The sequence below is a fragment of the Sphaerodactylus townsendi genome, linkage group LG06 (assembly GCF_021028975.2).
Source record: "Sphaerodactylus townsendi isolate TG3544 linkage group LG06, MPM_Stown_v2.3, whole genome shotgun sequence".
Classification (NCBI taxonomy): domain Eukaryota; kingdom Metazoa; phylum Chordata; class Lepidosauria; order Squamata; family Sphaerodactylidae; genus Sphaerodactylus; species Sphaerodactylus townsendi.
Window position 1 is genome coordinate 78,492,091 of NC_059430.1, and position 22,633 is coordinate 78,514,723.

The following is a 22,633-nucleotide window of genomic DNA, read 5'->3' on the forward strand; positions in this document are numbered from 1 at the left end:
TGAAGATGTATACTACCGTGAATACTATTGGCATACAAGCTTGTTGAGCTAAACCTTAGACCTTCAATGGGCCTTTCTCAATATAAAATGTGAAGCAGTTGGTTTCCTGTTATGGATTGATCCTAACAGAAGACACATTAACAGAGCTAAATTATGATCTAATTAACTTCTTCTAGCTTGTTTTTTACTTTTCATGCAACCACAGATGGATTCATCTAAAAAAACAGCTGGATCAATAAAACATCTATGAATTGCTTAATAATTGAGGTGGGCTTCTAGTTTACCACTGTGCCATTCTAAGCAACTGTTTTCCCCAAGCCAGGAAACAAAGGAATACATGGAATGGCAGTTGCTAAACATTTTTCTTGTTTGTATCCAATTTCTGAAAGATGGTGGTTCGCCTTTTTTCTTTTTGAGCACCTAAAATGTACAGAGAAGTGTCTGCTGTAGCCCTTTAAAACTGAGCTATTAGAAGTAAGTTCTATCTTACTGCTGGGGTGGGGGTTTAGAGAAACCATTAGAAGCCACAGTGCTGTGGTAATCTGCAAAGTATAGACAAAAAAGTCCCTAGGAATTTGTACTGTTTATAGGATGTTATCAACATATTTTCTAGTACTGTTTTCTGTTCTTCTGGAAGGCTGATGATACATCAGTGGAGCCCTAAAGAAGTGCTGAAAGAATGTCCTATTGCAGGTTCTTTCTGAGCTAGGGATACATACGGGGGGAGGGGGGATCCAGATTTAAACTCTAGTACTGCTCTGGATTTTTTCAGTTCAGAAGAGTTAGAACTAGGAATGATAACGAGAATGCTTCTGACCGTGTTTACAGTGCCAACTTCACACTTGTAAGATTTCAGTACTCGCCTGCCAGCTGGGGTTTACAGGGAAACCGTGTATCCATTCCATCCGTTTTTCTTCTGCGCTACCATCACAATTTCTAAAAAAATTCCAGCCCAACTTCTCCTTATTCAAACTTTAACAGCAGTCTTACTGTCTTTTCTTCACTTCTGCGATGGCCCTGTTCAAATGTGGCACGTGCGACCTAGTGCTAAACTAGTATCCTTCTGAGCTTGTGCCATGCATATTCTATGGCATTAAAAGTTTATTTAGTTTATCGCCTACAGAAACGAAGCACAGCCCCATGAGCACTTATTCTCGCCTTCCGACCCTTACAAACTGATACTCTCGCCCCGCCCTCCTTCCTACGTCGCTTTCTTGTGACGTTAGAATCTTTGCGACTCACTGACGGAGTCCGCGTTTCCATCTCTGTGGCGATACCGAGGGCAGCGAAGCGGGAGGTTTTTTTTGCCGGTTTCTCCGCTATGGCAGGTGGAGGAAGGAAGATGCGGAGGCCCGTCGGAGGAAAAAGAAGCGCTTTCCGCACGGAGCGCGGAGCCTGCTGGGTAGGAGCGGTTGTCATGGAAACGTGTTTCGTTGGTGAGTGTTGGAGGTGGCTAAACGAAAGTGGATGCCTCACAGCATATTTATTACGAGTTCATTTATAACAGCTCATAAATATGCTGTGTGGAATCCACCCGAGAAGCCGTTTCCTTCCAACCCCCGTGCGGGGAGCCTCGTCGTGGCTTCTCGATGTTGCTGGACAGATCCTTGGCGTGAAAAATAAATGGGAAGCTTGTGGCCCCGTTTTTATTGTCCCGCAAACTTCCGTGGACAAGAATTGATGGTATCGCTCCCTCCCTCCATCCGAAGAGGTGTGCTCTGGTCCTCGGAAGCGTCTGCTGGAATAAGCATGTATTGGTCGTTAGGATATCTCAAGGGCCCCATTTAATTTTTCTGCAGCAAACCCACGCGGCCACTTCTCTTAAACTCTTATTAGTAGATTTCTTTTTTTTTTTTAAATGTAGCTTGTTTTCACGGGTTTCAGAAATGGGAAAAGGGGTAACCGAATAATATAGGGCATCCAATGAGGGGTGTAATAGGATTGGGGATGCAAGACTGAATTCCTGAGTGAACATCAAACTGTCTGGGCTGGTGTGGTGAACCAATGCAAAATGTGGGATTACAAAGATACAATATAATGCATTACCCTCTGCCATATGAAGGCACTGATCCAGTCTGTTCCATCTCAATTCAGTTCTAATTTCACTCCAGGAATGCTGTGCTGAACATTTCTGTTTTGCACATTTGGCATATTGATAGTACTGTGTGGGCCTTGATGTGCTGCAGGATTGAACCCTGTTGTTGAATATTCCTCTTAATAAACGGTAGTTATTGTCCTAAAGTTATAAATATTTTTGTAACTGTATATAACATCATTGTTTTATGAAAGCTTCAGGAAACTAGCAAATGCTGATATAGAGTGTTGGCAATAATTTCCCTATTACTTTTCAAAACACTGTCTGGTATACTGTATACCAAAACAATCTGCCGGTGTGGGAGGGGGTCACATTGGCGCCGACCTCCTCCTTCAAGAAGCCCACAGCCTGGGGGTCCACCTGGATTCGGCTCTTTCAATGGAGACCCAGGTGGCCCATATAACCCGGGTTGCTTTTTTCCACCTTCGACAGGCCCGTCGGTTGGCTCCCTTCCTCTCCAACACTGATCTAGCCACTGTGATCCATGCAACAGTCACCTCCAGGCTAGACTATTGTAACTCGCTCTACGCGGGCCTTCCCTTGCGTCTGATTCGGAAACTGAAACTGGTCCAAAATGCGGTGGCTCGATTGCTCACAGGTGGCGCCTTTCGAGAACATATTCATCCTGTGCTGCGCCGCCTGCATTGAAGCCACCGGTTGAATTCCGAATCATTTTCAAGGTGTGGGTACTCGACCTTCGGCGCCTTACGCTGCCTGGGAATTCTTCGTGACCTTCGGGACCGTGATACCTCTTATGTTCGACTCGCACCTCTGGGCGTCAGCAGAGGCCAACTTACTGGAGATCCCTGGCCCCTCAATGATGCGGCTGGCCTCTACTCGGGTCAGGGCCTTTACAGCTCTGGCACCGGCCTGGTGGAACACTCTACCACCAGCTATCCGGGCCCTGTGGGACCTTGGAGAGTTCCGCAGGGCCTGTAAAACCGAATTATTCCACCGGGCCTTCGGGGAGTCCAGCCACTGATGGTGCCCATGCCCGTGCCCGTACCCCTGCCCCCCTCTGTTTATAAGGGTCTTTAACACCATTGAGACCCATCGTTCTTCTCTGAGGGGGGCTGTTTTTTGGGTTTATATGTGGGGTTGTGGGCTACTATTTTAGGATGTAACTGTTTTAAATTGTTATTTTACGATGTTTTATATTGTTCACCGCCCTGAGCCCTATTGGGATAGGGCGGTATATTAAATCTAATAATAAATAAATAAAAATAAATACTCTGGAGCCAATCCCATACACATTTACTCAAAAGTAAATCCCACTTTGTCTGATTGGGACTTGTTTGTAGATTAACAGAAAAAGGCTGAACAAATCTAATTCTTTCTTGGGGATGGGGTGTTGATCTATCTAGCTGCTAATCTACCTACTTATATATATGATGCAGCTATTGAAATTACAGCTTAGAAGATAAGACTAGGGAGAAATGGGTATTTTAACACCCACTTTGTGAACTTGTTTTATGTTGCAGCCTTCCTTCCAGCTGCTTTACCTCAACTACAGAAAGCAGTTTGAGCAGTAATGCGCCTATATTACATAAAAGGAAGTTCCAAAAACAGTCATGGAAATACACATAATATGAATTTTTGCTGTTAGCGTGACAAGCTATTTGTGAGAGTGGTTAAGATTTGAACAGTTTCTTTGTCCAGTGGGTGGCAATTTTGTGATCTCAGAAAAAGAGACTTATGGCTGCTACGTATTTTGAAGCTTCAGAGTGCTTCAAGTGTCCTGTCATTTATGCTTCTGTAGAACAGGACTGTACTACAGTTTGGAAATGTGAGCCTTGACGCACTGTTCATACTGAGGGCGGTAATGCAGTGATTAAGAGTTCAATAGACTGTGCAGTGAGTAACACTCAGCAGTAAAGTAACTCTGCAGTGCTTATTGTATGCAGTGCCTCGCTTTGACTGCATCTTCTATCTTTGCAACTCATTTTTTGAATTATGGAATGTCATGCCTTATGCTGGTTTTGTTTATTTGTTGTTTGCATTATATAATCTTAGTCCTACTCCGTTATTATTGGATGTTAATTTTTTAATTTACCTTGATTGTCAAGGAAAAAGGAAGGCAATTATGTAATAAATAAAATAGGATTACACTGTAAAACCAGTAAAGGAGGAATTTCACAGTTAACTCTTTTTTTTCTCCTAGCCTTCCAGATGCTGTAAAGGAGCTCTATCAGATGCTTAGAGCTAGATTCACACGAATGTATCTTTAGGAGGATAGCCAGTAATTTACTACTGCCATGGAGAGTATTACAAAGCTATTTGGTGACTTGTGTGAGGCCCACAACACGTCAAAGATGGACCATCTGGGCAGAAGGAGGAAAAAGTCAAAGAAAAGTCTCAAAAGGATTGCATATAATGCTTTATTTGCAAATCTTTTCTTGGATGAGGCTCAGAAGATACAACCTCACATTTGCCGACTTCCAGTGAAGAACAAGATTTTGATGTTGTCTTTCAATCTGAGAGTTGCTGGAATGAGCCCAGAAGCAGACAGGATGGAAGAGCTCGTAGATGAGCTAGAAATGTCTGCTTCTTTACCATTTACCGAAATTAACTCTGTGTTGGATCTTCTAGTTCAACTTGCAGGAACGGGGCCACCTCAGTGTGTACCTCCCAAAAGGGATTATTTTATGAATAACAAGTATGTTGGAAGAAATATTAAATATCAAGGTTATGATTATTATGATGTCAGTGTATTTGAAGCCAATGTACAGACATTTATTGTTAATCAGGAGTGTCAGTTTAATGATACAATTCAAAAGATGCTGCAGGTCATGGAGGCAGCACCAGGCACAGGTCTTCCTACCATGGAGTCATTTTCACAGAGCTGCCCGATAAGTGACAGGTTTGAGAGGGAAACTCGTGTCTCGCTTTTTGGTGCTCTTGTCCACAGCCGCACTTATGACATGGACATCAAATTGGATCTGCCGCCAGTGCCTGACAGTGCAGATTTGTCTGGACTTGCAATTAAGGTGTGGACCTTCTGCTCTTCTTTTTATTTTATTTATATTTCAGGCAATGGTACATGAGGATACATTGGGTTGGATCTAGTCAGCTTTTTGCTTGGTGAAAAAGGAAGCCATGCTGGGGCTCACAGAATCTTTATGAATAAAAGCCATGTGGGAAAGGAGTTGTAGTTGGGAAGAGAATTGAGCGAGATTAAGTGAAAAAGCTGGCTGGATCCAAACCCCTGTTCTAGTTGTATTAAATTATGGCTCCTTATTAATATGTTCTTTTGATTTCAGTGAAACTTTCATGAGCAAAGCAGTCAGCACGCTAGTCTTTGTAACTTCATTGTTGTTCATTCATTCTGTTGTCCGTTTTTACATTTCTCCTTCTGGATCATTCTTTCACCCTCGATCTCTTACCACAATATAGGGATTCCTAATGGGTTTGAACTGACTGACTGTTCAAATCCTTTGCCTAGTGTAATTCCTGTTATTATTAACGTACCTTTAAAGTCTGCAGTGTCTTGCACTGTAGCAATAGTTTTTCAAGTGTTATGTTGGATTTGTATACATACAGACCCATTTTGTTACCTTTGTATTTTTTCCCTCCTCCTTGTCATACCAGCTCATTTGCAAAGCCATTTCAGGAACAGCTTACGATGGGCAGGGACAGTTGTATTATTGGGGGGGGGGGGGGATCTGTGCCAATCTGCATGTGTGAATGATCTTCTACTCTTCTTATTGGTCATTTTGGATCATAGTCTGAGTTCTCCATAATAACCTTTCTCACACTCTTGTTCTAAAGATGCAGTAAACTAAAGTTGAGAAACTGGCAAATTGACAGCTATTATGTCTGCATGGATTTGGACCGCAAAATGTATAGCATGAAGAAGTCTGAGAAGTTTTTTTCATTTTTTTTCCTATAGAAAAATTGCAGCAGAGCACTGAAGAAACCCTTGATGAAATATTTTCTCTTTTCAAGAGAGAAAATCCTTGTCTAACAAAATATTTCACTCATTCTATATGTACAACATGAAAAGGATTGAGAATTTAGCCAGTGGGGAAAAACACTTATATTGCAAATATATACAATATTTTCCTAGATTTTAAACATTGAATTAGTTCAGAGGGGAGGACTCCACCTAGATACAGGACTATCAGCCCCTGCCAGCATTGCCAATTGGCCTTGCTGGCAGGGGCTGATGGGAATTGTAGTCCATAACATCTGGAGTGCCAAAGGTTCGCCATCACTGAATTAAATGATTTGGTAACAATTAATATGCTGTAATGTTTTCAGTGATAATACATTACCATTTTATATGCTGACTAATGACTCATTTTATGTTGTACAATCATTAAAAGAAGTTTAGGTTTGATAGAAAAGGTATTGTTTTGAATATTTCAGTTTCCCTCCAATTTTCTGTTTTTTCCCAATAGCTTCAAAACTTCCAGATATTTTATATGTCTAGGTAGGTGTGCAAAGAAGGTGATAATTAAAGGAGCTGACATTTTCTCTCCAATGATGGAAATGTACTATACTGAAGGAGAATGGGAAAATAATAGCCAATAGTTTATGTATATGAGTTATATGGCTCATTTAAATTACAGGTTCCGCAAAGCATAGATCCTTCGGAAGATGAGGGATTCCAGTCTGCATCAAACCTCACCCCTGACTCTCAGTCAGAACCCAGTGTGACTCCAGATATTGACCTCTGGGAAGCAGTGCTTACCTATGGACCTAGTAAGCGAAGATGCTGGGAACGGATTGGCTGGTGGGTGCCTGGCTTTAAACGTCACAGCTGTTGCATTTGTAATCTGAAATGATTGATGGGAAGTTTGTTTGACTAGTTGTGTATCAAATTGGAAAGGTTCAATTCCCAAAATGATTTCCTATGCCATCACTGAAGGTCTGTTGTTTCCAATCTTGTGAGGATCTGGGAGTACCATCTGGAAACAGACTGGGATTCAAAACACTAAACATGTATTTGCACTTTTTAGCCTCCACCTGTTCTCTAAAAATTGAACTTGTATGGCATCCTGGAACGTATTCAATATATCGGTAGTTCAAGTCACCATTGTAACAGAGCTCACTGGCTTAGGGCCATGGTATCTAAGATTGAGTGTTTATAATTCTGGTGTTAACCACTCTAATTCTAAGTTGCTTAAACAGAATATGTCCTAAGCAATGACAGCTTGATAGTTTTTAAGGTATTGTGCAGTTTGTTGAATGTTTAATAGAATATTTGAATATTTAATAAATAATGCACATGAAAATAAGTGTGCCCATGTTAGGTGCTTCTAGCCAGCAATGACTTATTTGTACAGTGTTGTGTTTCTGGACAAATCATCAGGTTGACTTAGCTTTTCAGTAGCTTTTGGTGGTGTGTCTCTGGGTGGTTTTTAAAGTTCTGATAGCTTCCAGAACTCCAGACACAGTTCATAGGTGCTGCATTATGTATAATGTATTCTGGTTTCTACCTTGTGAAACTGCCTGCCCGAGAAGGCTGGGACGGCTCCCACTCTCCTGATTTCCTGAAAACTATGCAAAACTGAATTATTCAAAAGGGCTTTTCTATGCAGGCAGTAGGTTACAAAATGATTCACAGTATTCTATGCAGTGATTCACAAAATTACTTATATAAATTATTAAGGACTATGATCTACTACTATGCATAGCTTGCTATAAGTAGAATCCTATTAGGTAATTTTTGCATTATTTAATGTGTGAAGTTAATACTTAGATTCTGCTTCAGTTCTGTTTTTAGATTTTTGTTTGCTTCTGCAACCTAATTCTGTTACATAGTTTATTGAATGTCCCCTCCCATTGATTATATTGACTCACTCTGTAATCTGCTTTGAGTCTAAGTGAGAAAGGACGAATGTAAATAAATAAATGGCCAGATACCTGGTTATTGGTTATATTTTGATGATTGTATTCTGATTATTTTCTCCAACCTGCGAGCCAGCTTTTATTTACTTTAAAATGTCTATCCTGCCTTTTGCACTCAAAGTGGCTTAGAGAATTAGTCTCCAGAGTGTTAGCACAATTGCTACAATACAAGAATAATTGCTTGGGTTTCACAATCTTGATTTTTAACTTCTGTGATTTTTTTTAGCCCGCCTGGAAAAAAAGAAGAACCATATCTTTCTGAAGCTGGAAGAGAAGCCTTTGACAAGTTTTGTCGTCTTCAAGAAGGGGAGTTACAACTCTTCAGCAGCACAAAGCTGCAGCTTCCACAACGGGTGCTAATAAAAGAGCTGGAACTAGTGAAGGATGTTCTCAATGTCCTTATTGGAGTTGTGTCTGTTTCGTTCTCATTTAATCAGGTACCCAGAAACATCTATAGATAAATCACTGCTAAGCATCATATGTCATCTCAACCTTAGTTGTGCATGTTTACAGCCTATGGAATTAACAGATGGTTAGTATACACGTACATTCCTGAAAGAACACATACTTTTCAGATTCATATTCTTCAGCAGATGCATGTTCTTGAGTTTTGTATATCAGCAAAGGCTTCTGGTATTTGGGGGGTGGGTGGAATTTATTTTTAAAGCTACAAATACAACTAGCAAACTCAATTTGTTTTTTTTGAAGAGCTGCTAAGACACCAGACTTAATTTCACTACTTTGAAATTATATGTTCAGTCTTGTTACTATAGCAGAAGATTTTAAAAAGCACCCTCTTTCACTAGTTGTTATTTTTAGATTTAGGTGTAAATAGGGTTGCCAGTGGGCCTGGAGAAAGAAAAATTGATCCTTCGAGTCTCAAAGGTGATGTTATTTATCTCCATGTCATGAAAAGCTTTAGCTGTTCATTTCCATACATTAAGCTAGTTCTCCAGACTAATTGGCAACCTTTTCTGCAAAAGACATCATACATGTGAGAGTAGAGCTCAAACAATTCTGCGTAATTCTTCATTCACTGCTGTAAAAATGATTTGTTAGCTGAATTATAAAGCACAATGCTTTCCATGTTTCTAGTTGTGGATTTTTTTTTTGTCTAATCGCAACCTCACATAATAGATGTTACCATATTATCTTAAGTGACGAACCCCGTGATTACTTAGTTAGTTTCTGGCAACATATTTTTCCTGAATCAAATTCTCGTTCTGTTTAGTAGCTGTAAAATGATGGTGTCAAGGACATGTACATTTATTTTGTTTTGTCTTGTATGTTTTAATTGGTGACTTCTGTCCTTTAACTCTGTAGGCAGCTCAGATATTTACAGTCAAGCAGGGCATATATGTGTCTGGAACATCACCTGAAAGTATGCACCAGCTCTTGTCAGAAGTTGCTCAGTATGGAACTTATTATACACGCCTGAGTCATTTCTCTGTCCAGCCAGTCTTAGACTCCTCATACAACAAAGGACTGGTGTTTCAGGTAGCATGCTTACCATTTGTCTTGATCTAATGTTCATGAAACATTTACATTCCTGTATTTATTTGGGTATACCTCTTTACATACTTTTTGATTACACCATTCAAGTCAAGCTTTTGCAATACAAAGGTGTCATCACTACTCTGAATAAAATTTGGGATGTCTAGAATCCATGTGTACATTTATACACTCACCAGGTAGTGCAATACCTTGATTTGTGTTGGGGTGGTGATGAAATGACAGCTTAGTTCAGTGAGCATAACAGTGGCCTGTTTTTTAAGAGGTTGTTGTTTCCTTGGATCTTAACAACAGGATGTATTGTAAATGACTTTCATTCAATAAAACTGTTATTTCTCTTTATAAAGATGGATTGTTTGATTTTGGGATGATGGAAGGGAAGACTTAATTTAAGGATCTTTTGAAGTTTCAGGGAGCAACATAGATGGTGATGCCTGTGTTTATTCAAATCAGAAGGGTGGTTTTGATTGCACTGGCGAAAGTTAAATGATCAGTTGCCTCTGTAGCTTGGGCTTAGTGCCTTTCTAGCAGGGATGGTAAGTTTGTAAAATTGATGTACATCTATTGCAGGCACATGCGACCTATTGGAGTATACAAATAAGTGTGATGGTGGGGAAAGACATTTTTGGGGAAGCAAACTCCAAAGAACTTAACATACCTGGAAAGAGGAGGGGAAGAGTTTTGTATCCTAGGCCCCTTCCGCACACGCAAAATAATGCGTTTTCAAACCACTTTCACAACTGTTTGCAAGTGGATTTTGCCATTGCACACAGCTTCAAAGAGCACTGAAAGCAGTTTGAAAGTGCATTATTCTGCATGTGCGGAATGAGCCCTAGAGACAGGATGTTTTTCAAAGGGTTAGTGGACCTATTTAGAAGATATGGAAGTTGTCCTGGGTAAGAGGGAGATTAGGCACACTGGGGGAAATAGCTGGTGAGTTTTATGGCCCTTTGCTCTTTTTGGCTCTTTGCAAGCAGCAACCCGAGACCTGAATCTTTGTCTGCCAGAAATTCTACCATATCCTGGTATGGATCACATTAACCTGAAAAAATCTGCTTTTCTCCTCTTTTATTGTTTAACATCTGGCCTGATTAAGAGTCCTGGGGAACTTGACAGCTTGCTTATTGTTATGTGTCATTGTGTTAGTTCTCATAAAATGTATTAAATGAATGGCAGGCTTGGCTTTTTAGTGGTCTTGTGCCTGTAAAGTACGAAGAACAGTTTCTATTTCAAGCATATATTAGATGGAAACAACTGTTAATAGTGGAACATCTGCCTTTTTTCCTCTTGTCAGGCATTTACAAGTGGATTGAGGAAGTTCCTCCAGTACTACCGAGCATGTGTTTTGTCAACGCCATCTACTTTAACTCTTCTAACTATCAGCTTTCTCTTCAGAAAATTAGGACGCCAGCTAAGGTAATATCATGGCATGAATTCATTAAAGGAGAAGAAGCTTTCAAACCTGATCTTTGATCATAAATACAGATGTTCTTTTTACACTTTGGCAGCATTCCTAAGACTTAGGCATACTTGCTAAGGCAGGACCATATAGGTAGCTTAGCTAATACCAAACACTGTACTGCCTTGGCCAAATTCCAGGTTGAGTTGTATCATATTTATCTCTGTCGTCTGATTCAGTGTTAAATAAATCACTTAAAATGGTATGTTCTTAGATGAATTACTGTATATTCTCGCATATAAGTCAAATTTTTCAGCACATTTTTTGTGCTGAAAAAGCCCCCCTCGACTTACGAGCGAGTCAGGTGTATTTTAAAAAATATTTTAGGGTTTTTACTTTGTCGGCGGCCAGGGGGCACAGTTTTTAGGCTAGCAACACCACAATTTCAGGGATTTTTCATGAGAGTCTCCTGATGATACCACCCAGGTTTGGTGAAGTTTGGTTCAGGGGGTCCAAAGTTATGGGTGCCCCATCCCCCATTTTTTCCAATGGGAGCTAATAGTAGATGGGGCTACATTTTGAGGGTCCATAACTTTGGACCCCTTGAACCAAACTTCACCAAACCTGGGTGGTATCATCAGGATAATCTCTTGCTGATAACAGCCAGGTTTGGTGATGTTTGGTTTAGGGGGTCCAAAGTTATGGACCGCCAAAAGGGGTGTCCCATCCCCCATTGTTTCCAATGGGAGCTAATAGTAGATGGGGCTACCCTTTTGAGGGTCCATAACTTTGGACACTCTGAACCAAACTTTACCAAACCTGGGTGGTATCATCAGGAGGGCCTCCTAAAGATACTCTGAAATGTTGGTGCTGCTAACATAAACATTCCTCTCCTGACCAAAAATCCAGTTTTGAAGGATTTTAACTCTGGTGTTTTAGCTTGGTTGCTGGTTGAGCTAAGGTTTTTGTACTTTTAAAGTTATTGTTGAGACCATATTGTTTTTGTTGACCCTCTTTTCCACTTACAGAGCTAGTTTACTGTTTTTCTTTGAAATAAATATTCAAAAACATTTAACCTACTGATGCCTCAATTAATGTAATTTTATTGGTATCTATTTTTATTTCTGAAATTTACCAGTAGCTGCTGCATTTCCCACCCTCGACTTATACGCGAGTCAATAAGTTTTCCCAGTTTTTTGTGGTAAAATTAGGTGCCTCGACTTATATGCGGGTCGACATACACGAGTATATACGGTATGTTTTTAAAATGACCAATAGCTTACAGTTTATTCTATGAAGGGTGGTCAACTTCTGTGTTCTCAGGGGCCACTCTATTCTGCATAGGGTTAGGGATGTACTTTCCTGGACATTCTGATCTATTTACACCTGGTAGCTGCTTTCATAACACAGTAAGATCTTTCTAGCTATGAAGCACAAATGCTTGCAGATAGCACGATGTACACATTTTCTATATTGCTTATAGGTTATATGCAAAATTACAGCATGGAATGTGATTTATTTTGTACAGTCAGAAGGTATTCCTATCTTTTTAAGAGTTGCCATTGTTTCCAGCATGTCTTCTTTAACATTTGGTTGGCTATAAGAGGCCCAACAAAATTGGTGGTCAATTCTGACCTACAAGCTGCTACTTGCCTAATTTGGTCTGGGTACAAAGACTTAGGGAAGCACAACAAGACATGGAAAAGGCTTATGAATGGTATGTTGAGAGCAGATATAGACTGATTATGCACAAGGCATCTGTTGCGCTTTGGGAGCAAATGTCACAGCAAGTTTTCTTGTATTTCCTGAAGCTTTGTTTTCACTTTCTAGCCTTGCTTTGGCAAGTGAGTCCACTTGTAGCACGAATTTAATTTTGCTTCACCACCAGAGTGGGAAGATTTTCTAGTGAGCACAGCTTTGCCCCAGACCTCTTTCCTTCACCCACAGTCAGCCTGCCCAGCTCCACCCTTCCTATTCCTCGCATTGCTGCACATGTCTTCCCCCTTGTCCCGCTGTTACTGGCTCCTTCCTGCTTCTCTAATGCTCATTTTGATTTATCAAAGTACCAGTGTAACCAAGTTAGCTTTTGCAAAGAACAACACAAGCAAAGCCTGTTTCTGGCTCCAGCCCACCTCCCCCGCTCTGCTTCAGCCCTCCCTGATGATTGGGAAGACAAGCTTCTTTTTAAAGACAAGTCTCTCTCCTTCTGCAGCAGTGAGAGAGAGGTTGGTGGGGGGAAGAGAGAGTTTGTGGAGGGCAAGTGCCGTGTGTGTGTGTGTGTGTGTATCAGCTCTATAGTATTGGGACTACTGAGTGTCATGAGACCTGTGCCTTTAAGAGGGGCAGAGTTAAGAGAACCGGGAAACACAGACTCACTGAGATAGAGAACTGGCTTGCCTCCTCACATATAAGCGGAGAAACGCGAGGAGACCACACTTCAGCCTCATTGCCTAGCTCAGGGGTCTGCAACCTGCGGCTCTCCAGATGTTCATGCACAACAATTCCCATCAGCCCCTGCCGCATGGCAGCATGAACATCTGGAGAGCCACAGGTTGCAGACCCCTGGCCTAGCTGAAAGGCCCGAGGTAAGTGTTCCATGAGTAATGGGCCATGGAGATTTTTTTTCCTCTACATGTAAGGTGAGAGTCATCCAACTGGACTAATTAGCAGCAAGCTAATAACAGACTCAGCAAAGTAATTAATCACATGGCGCATGTATCAATTACTATTAAGATGTGTAAACTACTATTTTATATGGCTTTTAAAAGACTTGCACAAATTCATGGATCACTCCATGAAAGCCAAACAGAACCTCCACGTGCAGTTTACCTGTGAATATCAAGTGCTGGGGCCATCACTGAGAGATAGCTGTGGGGTCTTGCCTTCCTAGTGAACTGCCCAGAAGCATTTGACAGTTGTCTGTGGGAATGCTAGAATAGCAGTTGGATGCTTGTTTAGATGGGAATGTTAAAGGTATCCAGCGTATGTAACCTGTTGTTGATGTTTGTTGGTAAGGTATTTAGTTGAACTCTGTGGCATTGGAGGAGCTGCGGGAGATGCTGGTGCTTCATTTCCAACTGTGAGTATGATTTTGCCTCACTTCCAAAACTGTAGGGGACCAAGAGCTATGTGTGCTTTATATCAGCAGAAGCATTATCAAGTGATAGAGTGTGTTTACCAAAGCCATGTGTTGTTGACCTAAACATCTTACTGGGAATTCTTTGAAAATGGTTCTCCCATTTGGTGACTTTCGCTTTTAATAATGTGATCTTCACAAGTGGTTCAGCTTTTAGTGAGTTTGCCCATTCTTCTGTAAAAGCTTATGCCAGACAGTGCACATAAAAGTTTAAAAAACACTTCTCTCCAATTAGCATCTTGCACAGAATTGTCTACTTGGTTCCTGTTAATGAGCTCTGATAAATAGAAATGTCTGCAAATCATCAACAGCAACAAAAAGGCGCTTTGCTCAACCATGGGAGCAGGTTCTAAGTGACTTCTTCAGGTGAAAAGATAGCTTCTAATAACACTGTTCAGCTGTATGAACAGAAGTTGTAGTGTACATGTTTGAGATTTCTTTTAAAATGACATGCATTTTCTGATGTATTAATTTCAGGGTGTGAAACTTCTTTCATATCTGTATGAAGAAGCTCTTAATAACTGCAGCAATGAACATTACCCAGTTCTACTGTCACTCTTAAAAACAAGTTGTGAGCCTTATACAAGGTAAATATTTTAATTTTAAATTGTATTTTGCAATGACACCATAACATGCTTGGATTTCCTGTATTTGATGATTTTATGAATTCAGGTTCTGTGCAATAGATATCACGATTTTCAAAGCGAATATCAGCCTATTTTAATACACTGAAATAAAGCTGAACTTTGAAAGAGTCTCTGTTTTAATGAGATGCATCAGGCTGCTTCAAGAAGTAAAACTACTATCTTTGGCAAAATATAATGATTTTCTGAAATCGCCAAACTTTTAAAAAGCTTCCATGCAAGGATCTTTTGGGAATTAATCAGACGTTCTCCTTGGCAGAATGGAAAATTCAGCTGTTTAAAAGCTACCTTATGCTGAAGGCCTTTGTTGTTGAAATCTTCCTTGTGGTCAGTACTGAACATGAGGCTTCTATGTCTTTGCAGCTGCTATTTTGTTTTCTAAACAGACCTGTTATTGTTGGTAATCTATTAAACTGCATACTTTAATTAAGAAAAATTACTTTGTGAAATTTTTTTCAAGTGTGGTGTTTAATATTCTATCTTTTAGGTTTATCCATGACTGGGTGTATAGTGGTGTATTCAGAGATGCCTATGGTGAATTCATGATTCAGGTCAATGAGGATTATCTTGGCTTCAGAGGTATGCTGCAAATTAAGGGGCCATCTTTTGAATGCCTGTCACATCGTTTTAGTAACCAAAAGCCTTAGCATCTCAATCAGAAAAGTACAGACTGACCTGTCCATTATATCTAGCAAACTGGTTTTTGCAAGGTCTGACCAAGGAGGAGAATTGGTTTTTTCTTGACTTAGCATGATGGAGGGGATAAAGGGTTGCTGTAGTGGAAAGAAGAACCCATGTTTGTGCCTTTATAAGCGCTATCGTAGGTATGGTTGTCCTTTCACTCAGTTTTGGGAGGCACTGAAGTCAACATAGAAACTTGCCAATGGTGAATCTCTTATACCTTCCAGAGCTGGGTTCGGTGTGTAAGTGTCATGCTGTAACTATCAGTGTCATTGAGATGGGAATTTGAACTGGTAGAGTTTCTGAAATAGGATGAAAAATCATATTCAGCATTCTGGTGACATTTGGACTCCACCCCAGACCCACCTCCCACCATGAGCGTTCTCCTGCAACTGCCAAATCTTAAAAATCTGTAAGATATTTTCCTTGTTGTGCTGCACTCTGATGAGCCATTCTAGTTACCTCCATGATGACTCCAGGCGCTGGATGGAGTGAGTTCAGGGTGGAGCATGCTTAATCTGGTGATGTTGGCATGGATGTGGCTGTACAATGTAGGAGTACTTTCCAGTCAGCCCACCTTTCCATTCCAACACTTGGTACTCCAAGTCACTTCCCTGGACTGCTGTGACATTTAAAAAACATATTCAAAAAGGCGAAGGCATGAAAGATACACTCTTCTCATTCCTGTATATACTACTGTGAGCTTCTCTGTAGCGCATCCTGTCATTGTGTGAATTTGGATAAAGTAGAAGAAAATTAGTTACGTATCTCATTTGGAAGTCAGTATTCGCGCACACTTCCCCAGTGGCTCCTAAAACCAGCAGCACCCCCCACCCACCCCACAGTGCCGAAGGCCTTGAATGTAGCCTGCTTTCTGACCCTTTTCAACTTATTGAATATCTAGATAAACGTTACTGGACCCGTGGGTACATTTTGATTTCCAAAGAAGCGGAAGACTGTGTCCCTTTGTTCTTGAAGCATATTGCTAACGATGTATATATTTGTGGAAAAACCATAAATTTATTAAAGTTGTGCTGTCCCAGGGTAAGTACTTGTTCCTTTTGGAAATCATTGATTAGATATATTCCAAGTTCCATTTTGTAAATTATCCTACATTAAGTTCTGCTAAGGCATATCTGAACTGCTGGAATACTCTCCATTCAGTATATTGAGTCTCATACAACACAACAGTCTGAAAGTGAGAACCTGTTGGAAACTTTTTCTATAGAAATGTTTGGCACAGAACTTTTCATAGAGAGTTTCAAAAATGCTGTTACTATAATGAGCAGCTACCATTTGTGATATAGTAATTGTTGTTTTTATCTAGACAGTGTAGGAAAGATTAAAAACAGAATGATAGATTTGCAAACTGCAGTTTATACTTCAAAATATATTTATTTTACAGCACTATATATGCTGGTCAGATATCCCTGTTCCTCGGATATCTGTAATTTTCTCCCTTGAGGAATTGAGAGAGATCGAGCGAGACTGTGCTGTATATGTGGGCCGAATGGAAAGAATTGCACGTTACAGTTCCATCAGCAAGGAAGAAAAGGTAAATTGACCTGTAGCACAGCTAATTTTATATCGTCCAAAATGTATATTTCTTTTCTGGAGAGGCAGATATGTAGAATTGCATCTTCCTGGTTGGTTTCTCTTGAAGAATGAGTCTTTTTGAGGTTTTACTAAACTTTTAACGTTGATATTCTGCTTTTGACAGATGCAGGGGTGCATTATATTCAACTTTTGGGGGAAAGGCTCCAACTCCATAGTTTTGCATGTTGGAGGTTCCAGGTTCTATCCTTGGTGTTTCCAGTCAAAGGATCTCAGGTGCTGGGAAAGACCTTTTTTGGCCTGAGACCCTAGCAAGTTGCTGCCAATCCAAGCATAGTTGATGGTGAAGTCAATGGACCAATGACTTGTCTTGGTATGAGACAGCTCCATTGTTTAGTGAAATACAAGATCCATTTGCTGTAGAAATTCTGTTAGGATACCCAAGATTTATAAGCAAACTGAGGTTTAAAGCACTTGGAATCTGTCCCCTCGAGTGGAGAAAGGGAGGAAGCTGAAAGTTCTGCATTTTTAGTCTTTTCCTTTGGGGAAAAACAGGAGGGAAGCAGGATAATAACAAAATTCTCAGCATGATGTTGTATTTACAATAATGGTGGGCCTTAGAGTATGAATAACAGGTAGAAATTTATCTGTACAAAAGCTAACTTCTCTTGCCATATATTTAACCTTTCTGCCACAGGCAATTCAGTGGAAAGCACATTTGCAATACATTTGGTTTCAATAGCTAATTCAAAATGAAAGTTATACATCTGTACTTAGAGCTTTCTGAATTACTAGGATTTTGTCCCAGAAATTTCAATGTGCCAGTCTAATTTCTGGTGTTTGTCGTGGTAAAAATATATTTGCTGCTGCATTAATAACCCTTAAAATTATGCTGTTAGAGTAATTTAATTTGAATGTACCGTTTCTTTCAAAGGACAATATTATTATAAACTATGATGAAATTAAAGTACTTAATTATGCAGTCAGCACATGCAATGGATACAGTTACATAATTGCTTCCATTAATCATGCAATTAATATATATAAACAGATTGTCTTGACCCACTGTTTTATACTTTGGTTGCATAAGTAACTTTTTCTTTGTGAGAGTTCACACTGATGTAAAACTGCACCTAATTTGTGATTTAAAATCTGACAATCCCAGTAAATCACATGACTTTGCCTTTTAGGAGCTGCGTATGGAAATTGAAAAACAGGAGTTAATTGTTCATGCTCGAGAAACAGCTAGCAAAGCTCTGAAAGCCATTACTGGTAAGTTTCACCTGGGTTTGATATCTGGTTTTTTTTTTCAGGGATTGCTCCCCCCCCTCCCCCATTTGCAAGGCTACATCATTCTCAATTTCAATTTAGATCAGCAAATTGCCGAGAAAGCAGCATGGGATGTGAAGAAACGAGAACAGTTTCAGAAACTGAAAGAACAATTTTTAAAGGACCAAGAGGTATTTGTATGAAAGCAGAATGCACCTTTTCTGTGAGTGACCACATTAAGGATGCATGTATTTTTAAGTCACAATCGTGCAGCTGAGAAGCTTGTAAGAAGGCTTGGTGTGGGACTCTGGACTACACTTTCTAATGCTTTCTGAATCTTTACCTAGCGCCGACGTGCTCTGAAACAGGAAGAGATTGATGATGATTTCAGCTATGCTCGGGAACTTAGGGAGAGGGAGAGAAGACTGAAGGCTTTAGAGGAAGAGTTGGAAAAAAAGGCAAGGTAAGAGATCACTGAGCACCACATATGGATGAAATCTACATTTTGCATGCAGGGACCTTGTAAAAGTTCCACCACAACCTTGAAATTTTAGATCTAGTAAACAAGCAGCTTTCTGGCTGTAACTGGAAGAGAAGCTTATTTAAAGTATCCACAAGCTCCTCCCTGATACTTCTCCACTCACTTTTTTAGAATATCCACCCAGGAGTCAGTGTCCCAACTCATCACTGTAGCATGAGCTTCTGTCTGGTCCCTTGCAGCCTAACTGAACCCTGACTGGTTCAGGAAACAGAGTGACAGAAATTGATGATTATCTCTATTACAAGAGCAAGAAATGGTACAGTCAGCATGCAAAATGTGTTTATTTACTTATTTACTTCATTTTTACCTTGCTATTCTTTTCAGTGAGAGCCTAGAGCAGCTTACTTAATTATCCTCTCCTTCATTTTATTCTCTCAACGACCCAGTGAGGTAGGTTAGGTCACCTAGGAATCTTCCATGGCAGAGCAAGAATTTGAACCTGGATCTCTCAGATCCAAGTCAATTGCTTCTCCTCACAACAACCCTGGGAGGGAGGTTAGTTGGGAGTGGCATGCCCAAGCTAGTCTATGTCGGAGAGAGCGGTGGAAGATGAATGTTTCATATCCAAATCTGGGTTAACAGCTGTACTGCTGTGACTTACAGTAGTTACTACAATCTAAATTCTGCTTTTGCTTTAGTTATATTCCTTTGCTATTTTGTAGGCAAGAATTAATTGATCACTACAGCAAACTCTCTGAAGATGCAGCACGTAGAGAAAGAAGAGCATTATGGAAAATTCAGAGACACAAACTGGAAACAGCCCGTCTCACTTTTCTCTTGGAAGATCAGAAACGTATTGAGGTACTTGCAGCAGTGGACACACTGGGTGTGCACCAGTGTGGAAGCTTGGATGGGCGTGGCAGGGGTGTTCCAGGGCGGGGGGCATGGCAGGCACGCAGGGTGCATGCTGCCCTGGGCACAGTTCCTCCTCGCTCTGGCCCTGACTTTCGCTTCCCTCTATCTAAGGCATGTTGATAACGTACATATATATGCATGGCCATGGTTCAGTTGTGGTATTTTCAATTTTCGTGCTTAGGGCATGCTTGAGAATCTGTTTAATGGGAAGTACAGGAAGAAACTGGACATAATTCCAGAATACCGGTGTCAACAGATTTCTCCTGCAGTTGTTCCTGTAAGTGATTCCAGCCTTCAGGTCAGTTTTGGGGTGGGGGACACAGGTATAAATTGACTAATGGCATACATTATAAAAGCCATAGTTGGATATAGGATGCCATTTTATGTGAGGCCTGCTATTTTCTGAAAGAACTGGCCAACTACAGAGTTAGTACAGAGCCACTGCTCTATGAGGAATTGGCCAGTGTAATTGGAAGTTAGTTGCTGCCTTTGAAATCTGGTCTAATAAAAACACTGCCTGTGGTAAAATGGCCTCTAAGGCCCCTTTTTTACCACTCATGGTGAGGAATTTGTACAGCTGGCACTGGTGTCAAGTTGCTACACCTCACAGCAGTATATAAATCCCTCATTCCCAGTGGTAAAAACAATGGCCTGAGAGCGCATTTTACCACACTGCCTGTTCTGTGCAGTCAACATGGTCTCAGTTTTCTGTACTGAAAATAAAAGGCTTGAGTCATCACTGATCACTGCTTAACCCACCAACTATGCATTCATGTCATTGGATGGCCCTGGAGCTGCATGTGAAAAATCAAGACATTAAATAAGGCACTAAAGACAAGGCAACGCTGTTATTGTAGATACATGCAATATGCATACAGTAGTTGGATCTCAGACATTTATTCAGTGAGATGATTGTACCTAATGACCACCAGCCAACTTCTTAAACTAGGTTTGATTCCTGTTTACTGTGTGTCACTTTTTAAGTGCCTGTTGGAAGAATCTGGTCAGAATTGTGTGGGGCAGGTGGCTCCCCCGCTCCCCAATTTATAAATAATTTTCTGGGCTACCTGGATAAACACACTTGTGTTATCCACATTGCTTGTGATCCTGATTTTAAAAGTCTGAATGTCATAATCCTGTCTGCATGTCACAAACTGGGATCATAGTAAGATCCCCTAAAAATCTACTCAGTAGGCCTATAATAGATACATAAACCTGTAAATTTTGTCTAAGTTTGAACTGAACCAGTGTGAGGTTGAGATTAAAGTGTCAGAGTAGAACTGGAGAAATCCATTTTCAAATTTCTGGCTGATCATGAAACTCCATGGGTGACCTTGAGCCAATGTTTCTCAGCCTAAGCTAACTCACAAGGTTGATATTAGGCTGAAATGGAGAGGGAGAGCCCTGGGCTCCTTGGAGGAAGGATGCTTTACAAGTTATAAGATTACCTGGCCAGGTGAGAAGGCCTCTGTTCTGTTCATACCTGAACTGTTCCTGGCGTGTGTAAGAGCTGTGGGTTAGTCTGTTGTTGACCATGTGCGCTGGTCAGTGATGGCTTATATGATTTTTTTTAAAGCACAGCACAGATACATTTAGAATACAGTCAAGTACTAGTTGTTCCCATAGTAAGTGATCCAGTTGTAGGATCATCCTGAAAGCTTTCAGTAGAAATGGTGTTCACAAGTGGATTAAAAAATGTTACAGTGAAGAAATTTCTGAGGCTAAAGAAAGGGCGCAAAGACATTCCACTTGTACAAATGACTGATGTGTCCATGTTAACAATTTTTTTTTTTTGGCTTTGCATTTCAGCAGACATCTGCAACTACTGAAGATCCTCATTCTATGAATGTTGTTGTCAGGATTGCAGAATCTGGAATGGCAGGTGATGCTTTGGATGACAAATCACAGTCAACAAATGTGCAGTCTGATGACCATCATGAGTCAGAAGAGGAAGAGACTGCTACTCAGGTACACTGTACTGAACAAACAGTGGATCCATTGGAGGGCATGCTTGAACTTAACTTGGACTTTGAAGATTTCTTGCCAAAATCTCCAGAAGAAATGCCTTTCACTCCAACTGAGCAGGAAACAAGTATATTGGACAGAGCTTTGCAAAATATTAGCTCAGATCTTTCCTTGACTGACTGTGCAGACAAATGTAATCTTGTGCAGAAAAGCACAGCAGATGAGGAAACCATTCCCCAAGTTGACCCACACAGTCAATATGATTTTAACACCATTCTCAGGCCTTGTGCTTCGCACAGCCATGTCCAAGTTGGAGAGAATGTATTTGATGTTGAGACAAGAAGACCTCGCTGGAGTGTTCATGGCCATGCATCTGATGCAAACATTAAAGTAGGAGAATATGTCCCTCAAACCCAGCTATATCAGTCACATGCCAATCCTCATGGCCATTCCTCAGATGCACATATTAAGGTTGGAGAATATACTTCTGAAGTGGAACCTAGCCGACCCCGCTGGAATGTCCATGGGCATGCCTCTGCAGCTCATACTCAAACTGGGGAATATGCCTCTGAAGTAGAGTCCTCCAGGCCTAGATGGAATATTCATGGGCACGCATCAGATGCCAATATAAAGATTGGTGAATATGTGTCAGATGTAGAGCCAACTAGACCACGGTGGACCATTCATGGTCACATATCCAATGCCAGTATCAAGATTGGGGAAAATGTATCTGACGTTGTGTCTTCTCGACCTCGTTGGAACATTCATGGGCATGCCTCCCAGTCGCACATTAAAATTGGAGAGCTAATTCCCGACATGGAGGTCTCCAAGCCTCGGTGGAGTCCTTTTGGCCATGTGTCGCAGTCCAATATTCAAATTGGGGAGTGGACCCCTTCAACAGAAACTGACCCGATTCCTCATCATAAAACAACCTCTGGTCCTGCTTCTGACTCTACAGTTCAGACTTTCCTATATGGCCAAGAATTCTGCATGACCAAAGGGAGCGATGAGGGCCAGGAACAGGTCTTGCAGCAGTCAGAATTATTTGGCAGGGCACTGGCTGATGATTTGGATGAACAGCAAGAAAAAGGTTTGGAGAAGGGTGAGTAGCCTTGAGTACCATAGTGTT

The 22,633-nt window shown here is 40.8% G+C and overlaps 1 protein-coding gene across 5 annotated transcripts in view; it reads left to right on the top strand.

The window, feature by feature from the left end:
* The first annotated feature begins 1,231 nt into the window (after window positions 1–1,231).
* TUBGCP6 (tubulin gamma complex associated protein 6) overlaps window positions 1,232–22,633 on the top strand; it is a 29,784-nt gene continuing 8,382 nt past the window's right edge. For 2 of the 5 annotated variants that reach the window (XM_048499576.1, XM_048499577.1), the window contains exons 1-17: window positions 1,232–1,402; window positions 4,257–5,082; window positions 6,667–6,830; window positions 8,175–8,385; window positions 9,272–9,445; window positions 10,755–10,876; window positions 13,875–13,938; window positions 14,473–14,582; window positions 15,127–15,218; window positions 16,225–16,364; window positions 16,726–16,875; window positions 18,065–18,146; window positions 18,246–18,334; window positions 18,491–18,606; window positions 19,347–19,485; window positions 19,721–19,837; window positions 21,349–22,606. In XM_048499576.1, the coding sequence (XP_048355533.1) occupies window positions 4,351–5,082; window positions 6,667–6,830; window positions 8,175–8,385; window positions 9,272–9,445; window positions 10,755–10,876; window positions 13,875–13,938; window positions 14,473–14,582; window positions 15,127–15,218; window positions 16,225–16,364; window positions 16,726–16,875; window positions 18,065–18,146; window positions 18,246–18,334; window positions 18,491–18,606; window positions 19,347–19,485; window positions 19,721–19,837; window positions 21,349–22,606 (3,760 nt within the window). In that variant the 5' untranslated portion in view covers window positions 1,232–1,402; window positions 4,257–4,350. The remainder of the gene's footprint in view (window positions 1,403–4,256; window positions 5,083–6,666; window positions 6,831–8,174; window positions 8,386–9,271; window positions 9,446–10,754; window positions 10,877–13,874; window positions 13,939–14,472; window positions 14,583–15,126; window positions 15,219–16,224; window positions 16,365–16,725; window positions 16,876–18,064; window positions 18,147–18,245; window positions 18,335–18,490; window positions 18,607–19,346; window positions 19,486–19,720; window positions 19,838–21,348; window positions 22,607–22,633) is intronic. The other 3 variants (XM_048499579.1, XM_048499580.1, XM_048499581.1) reach the window with 3 other exon arrangements.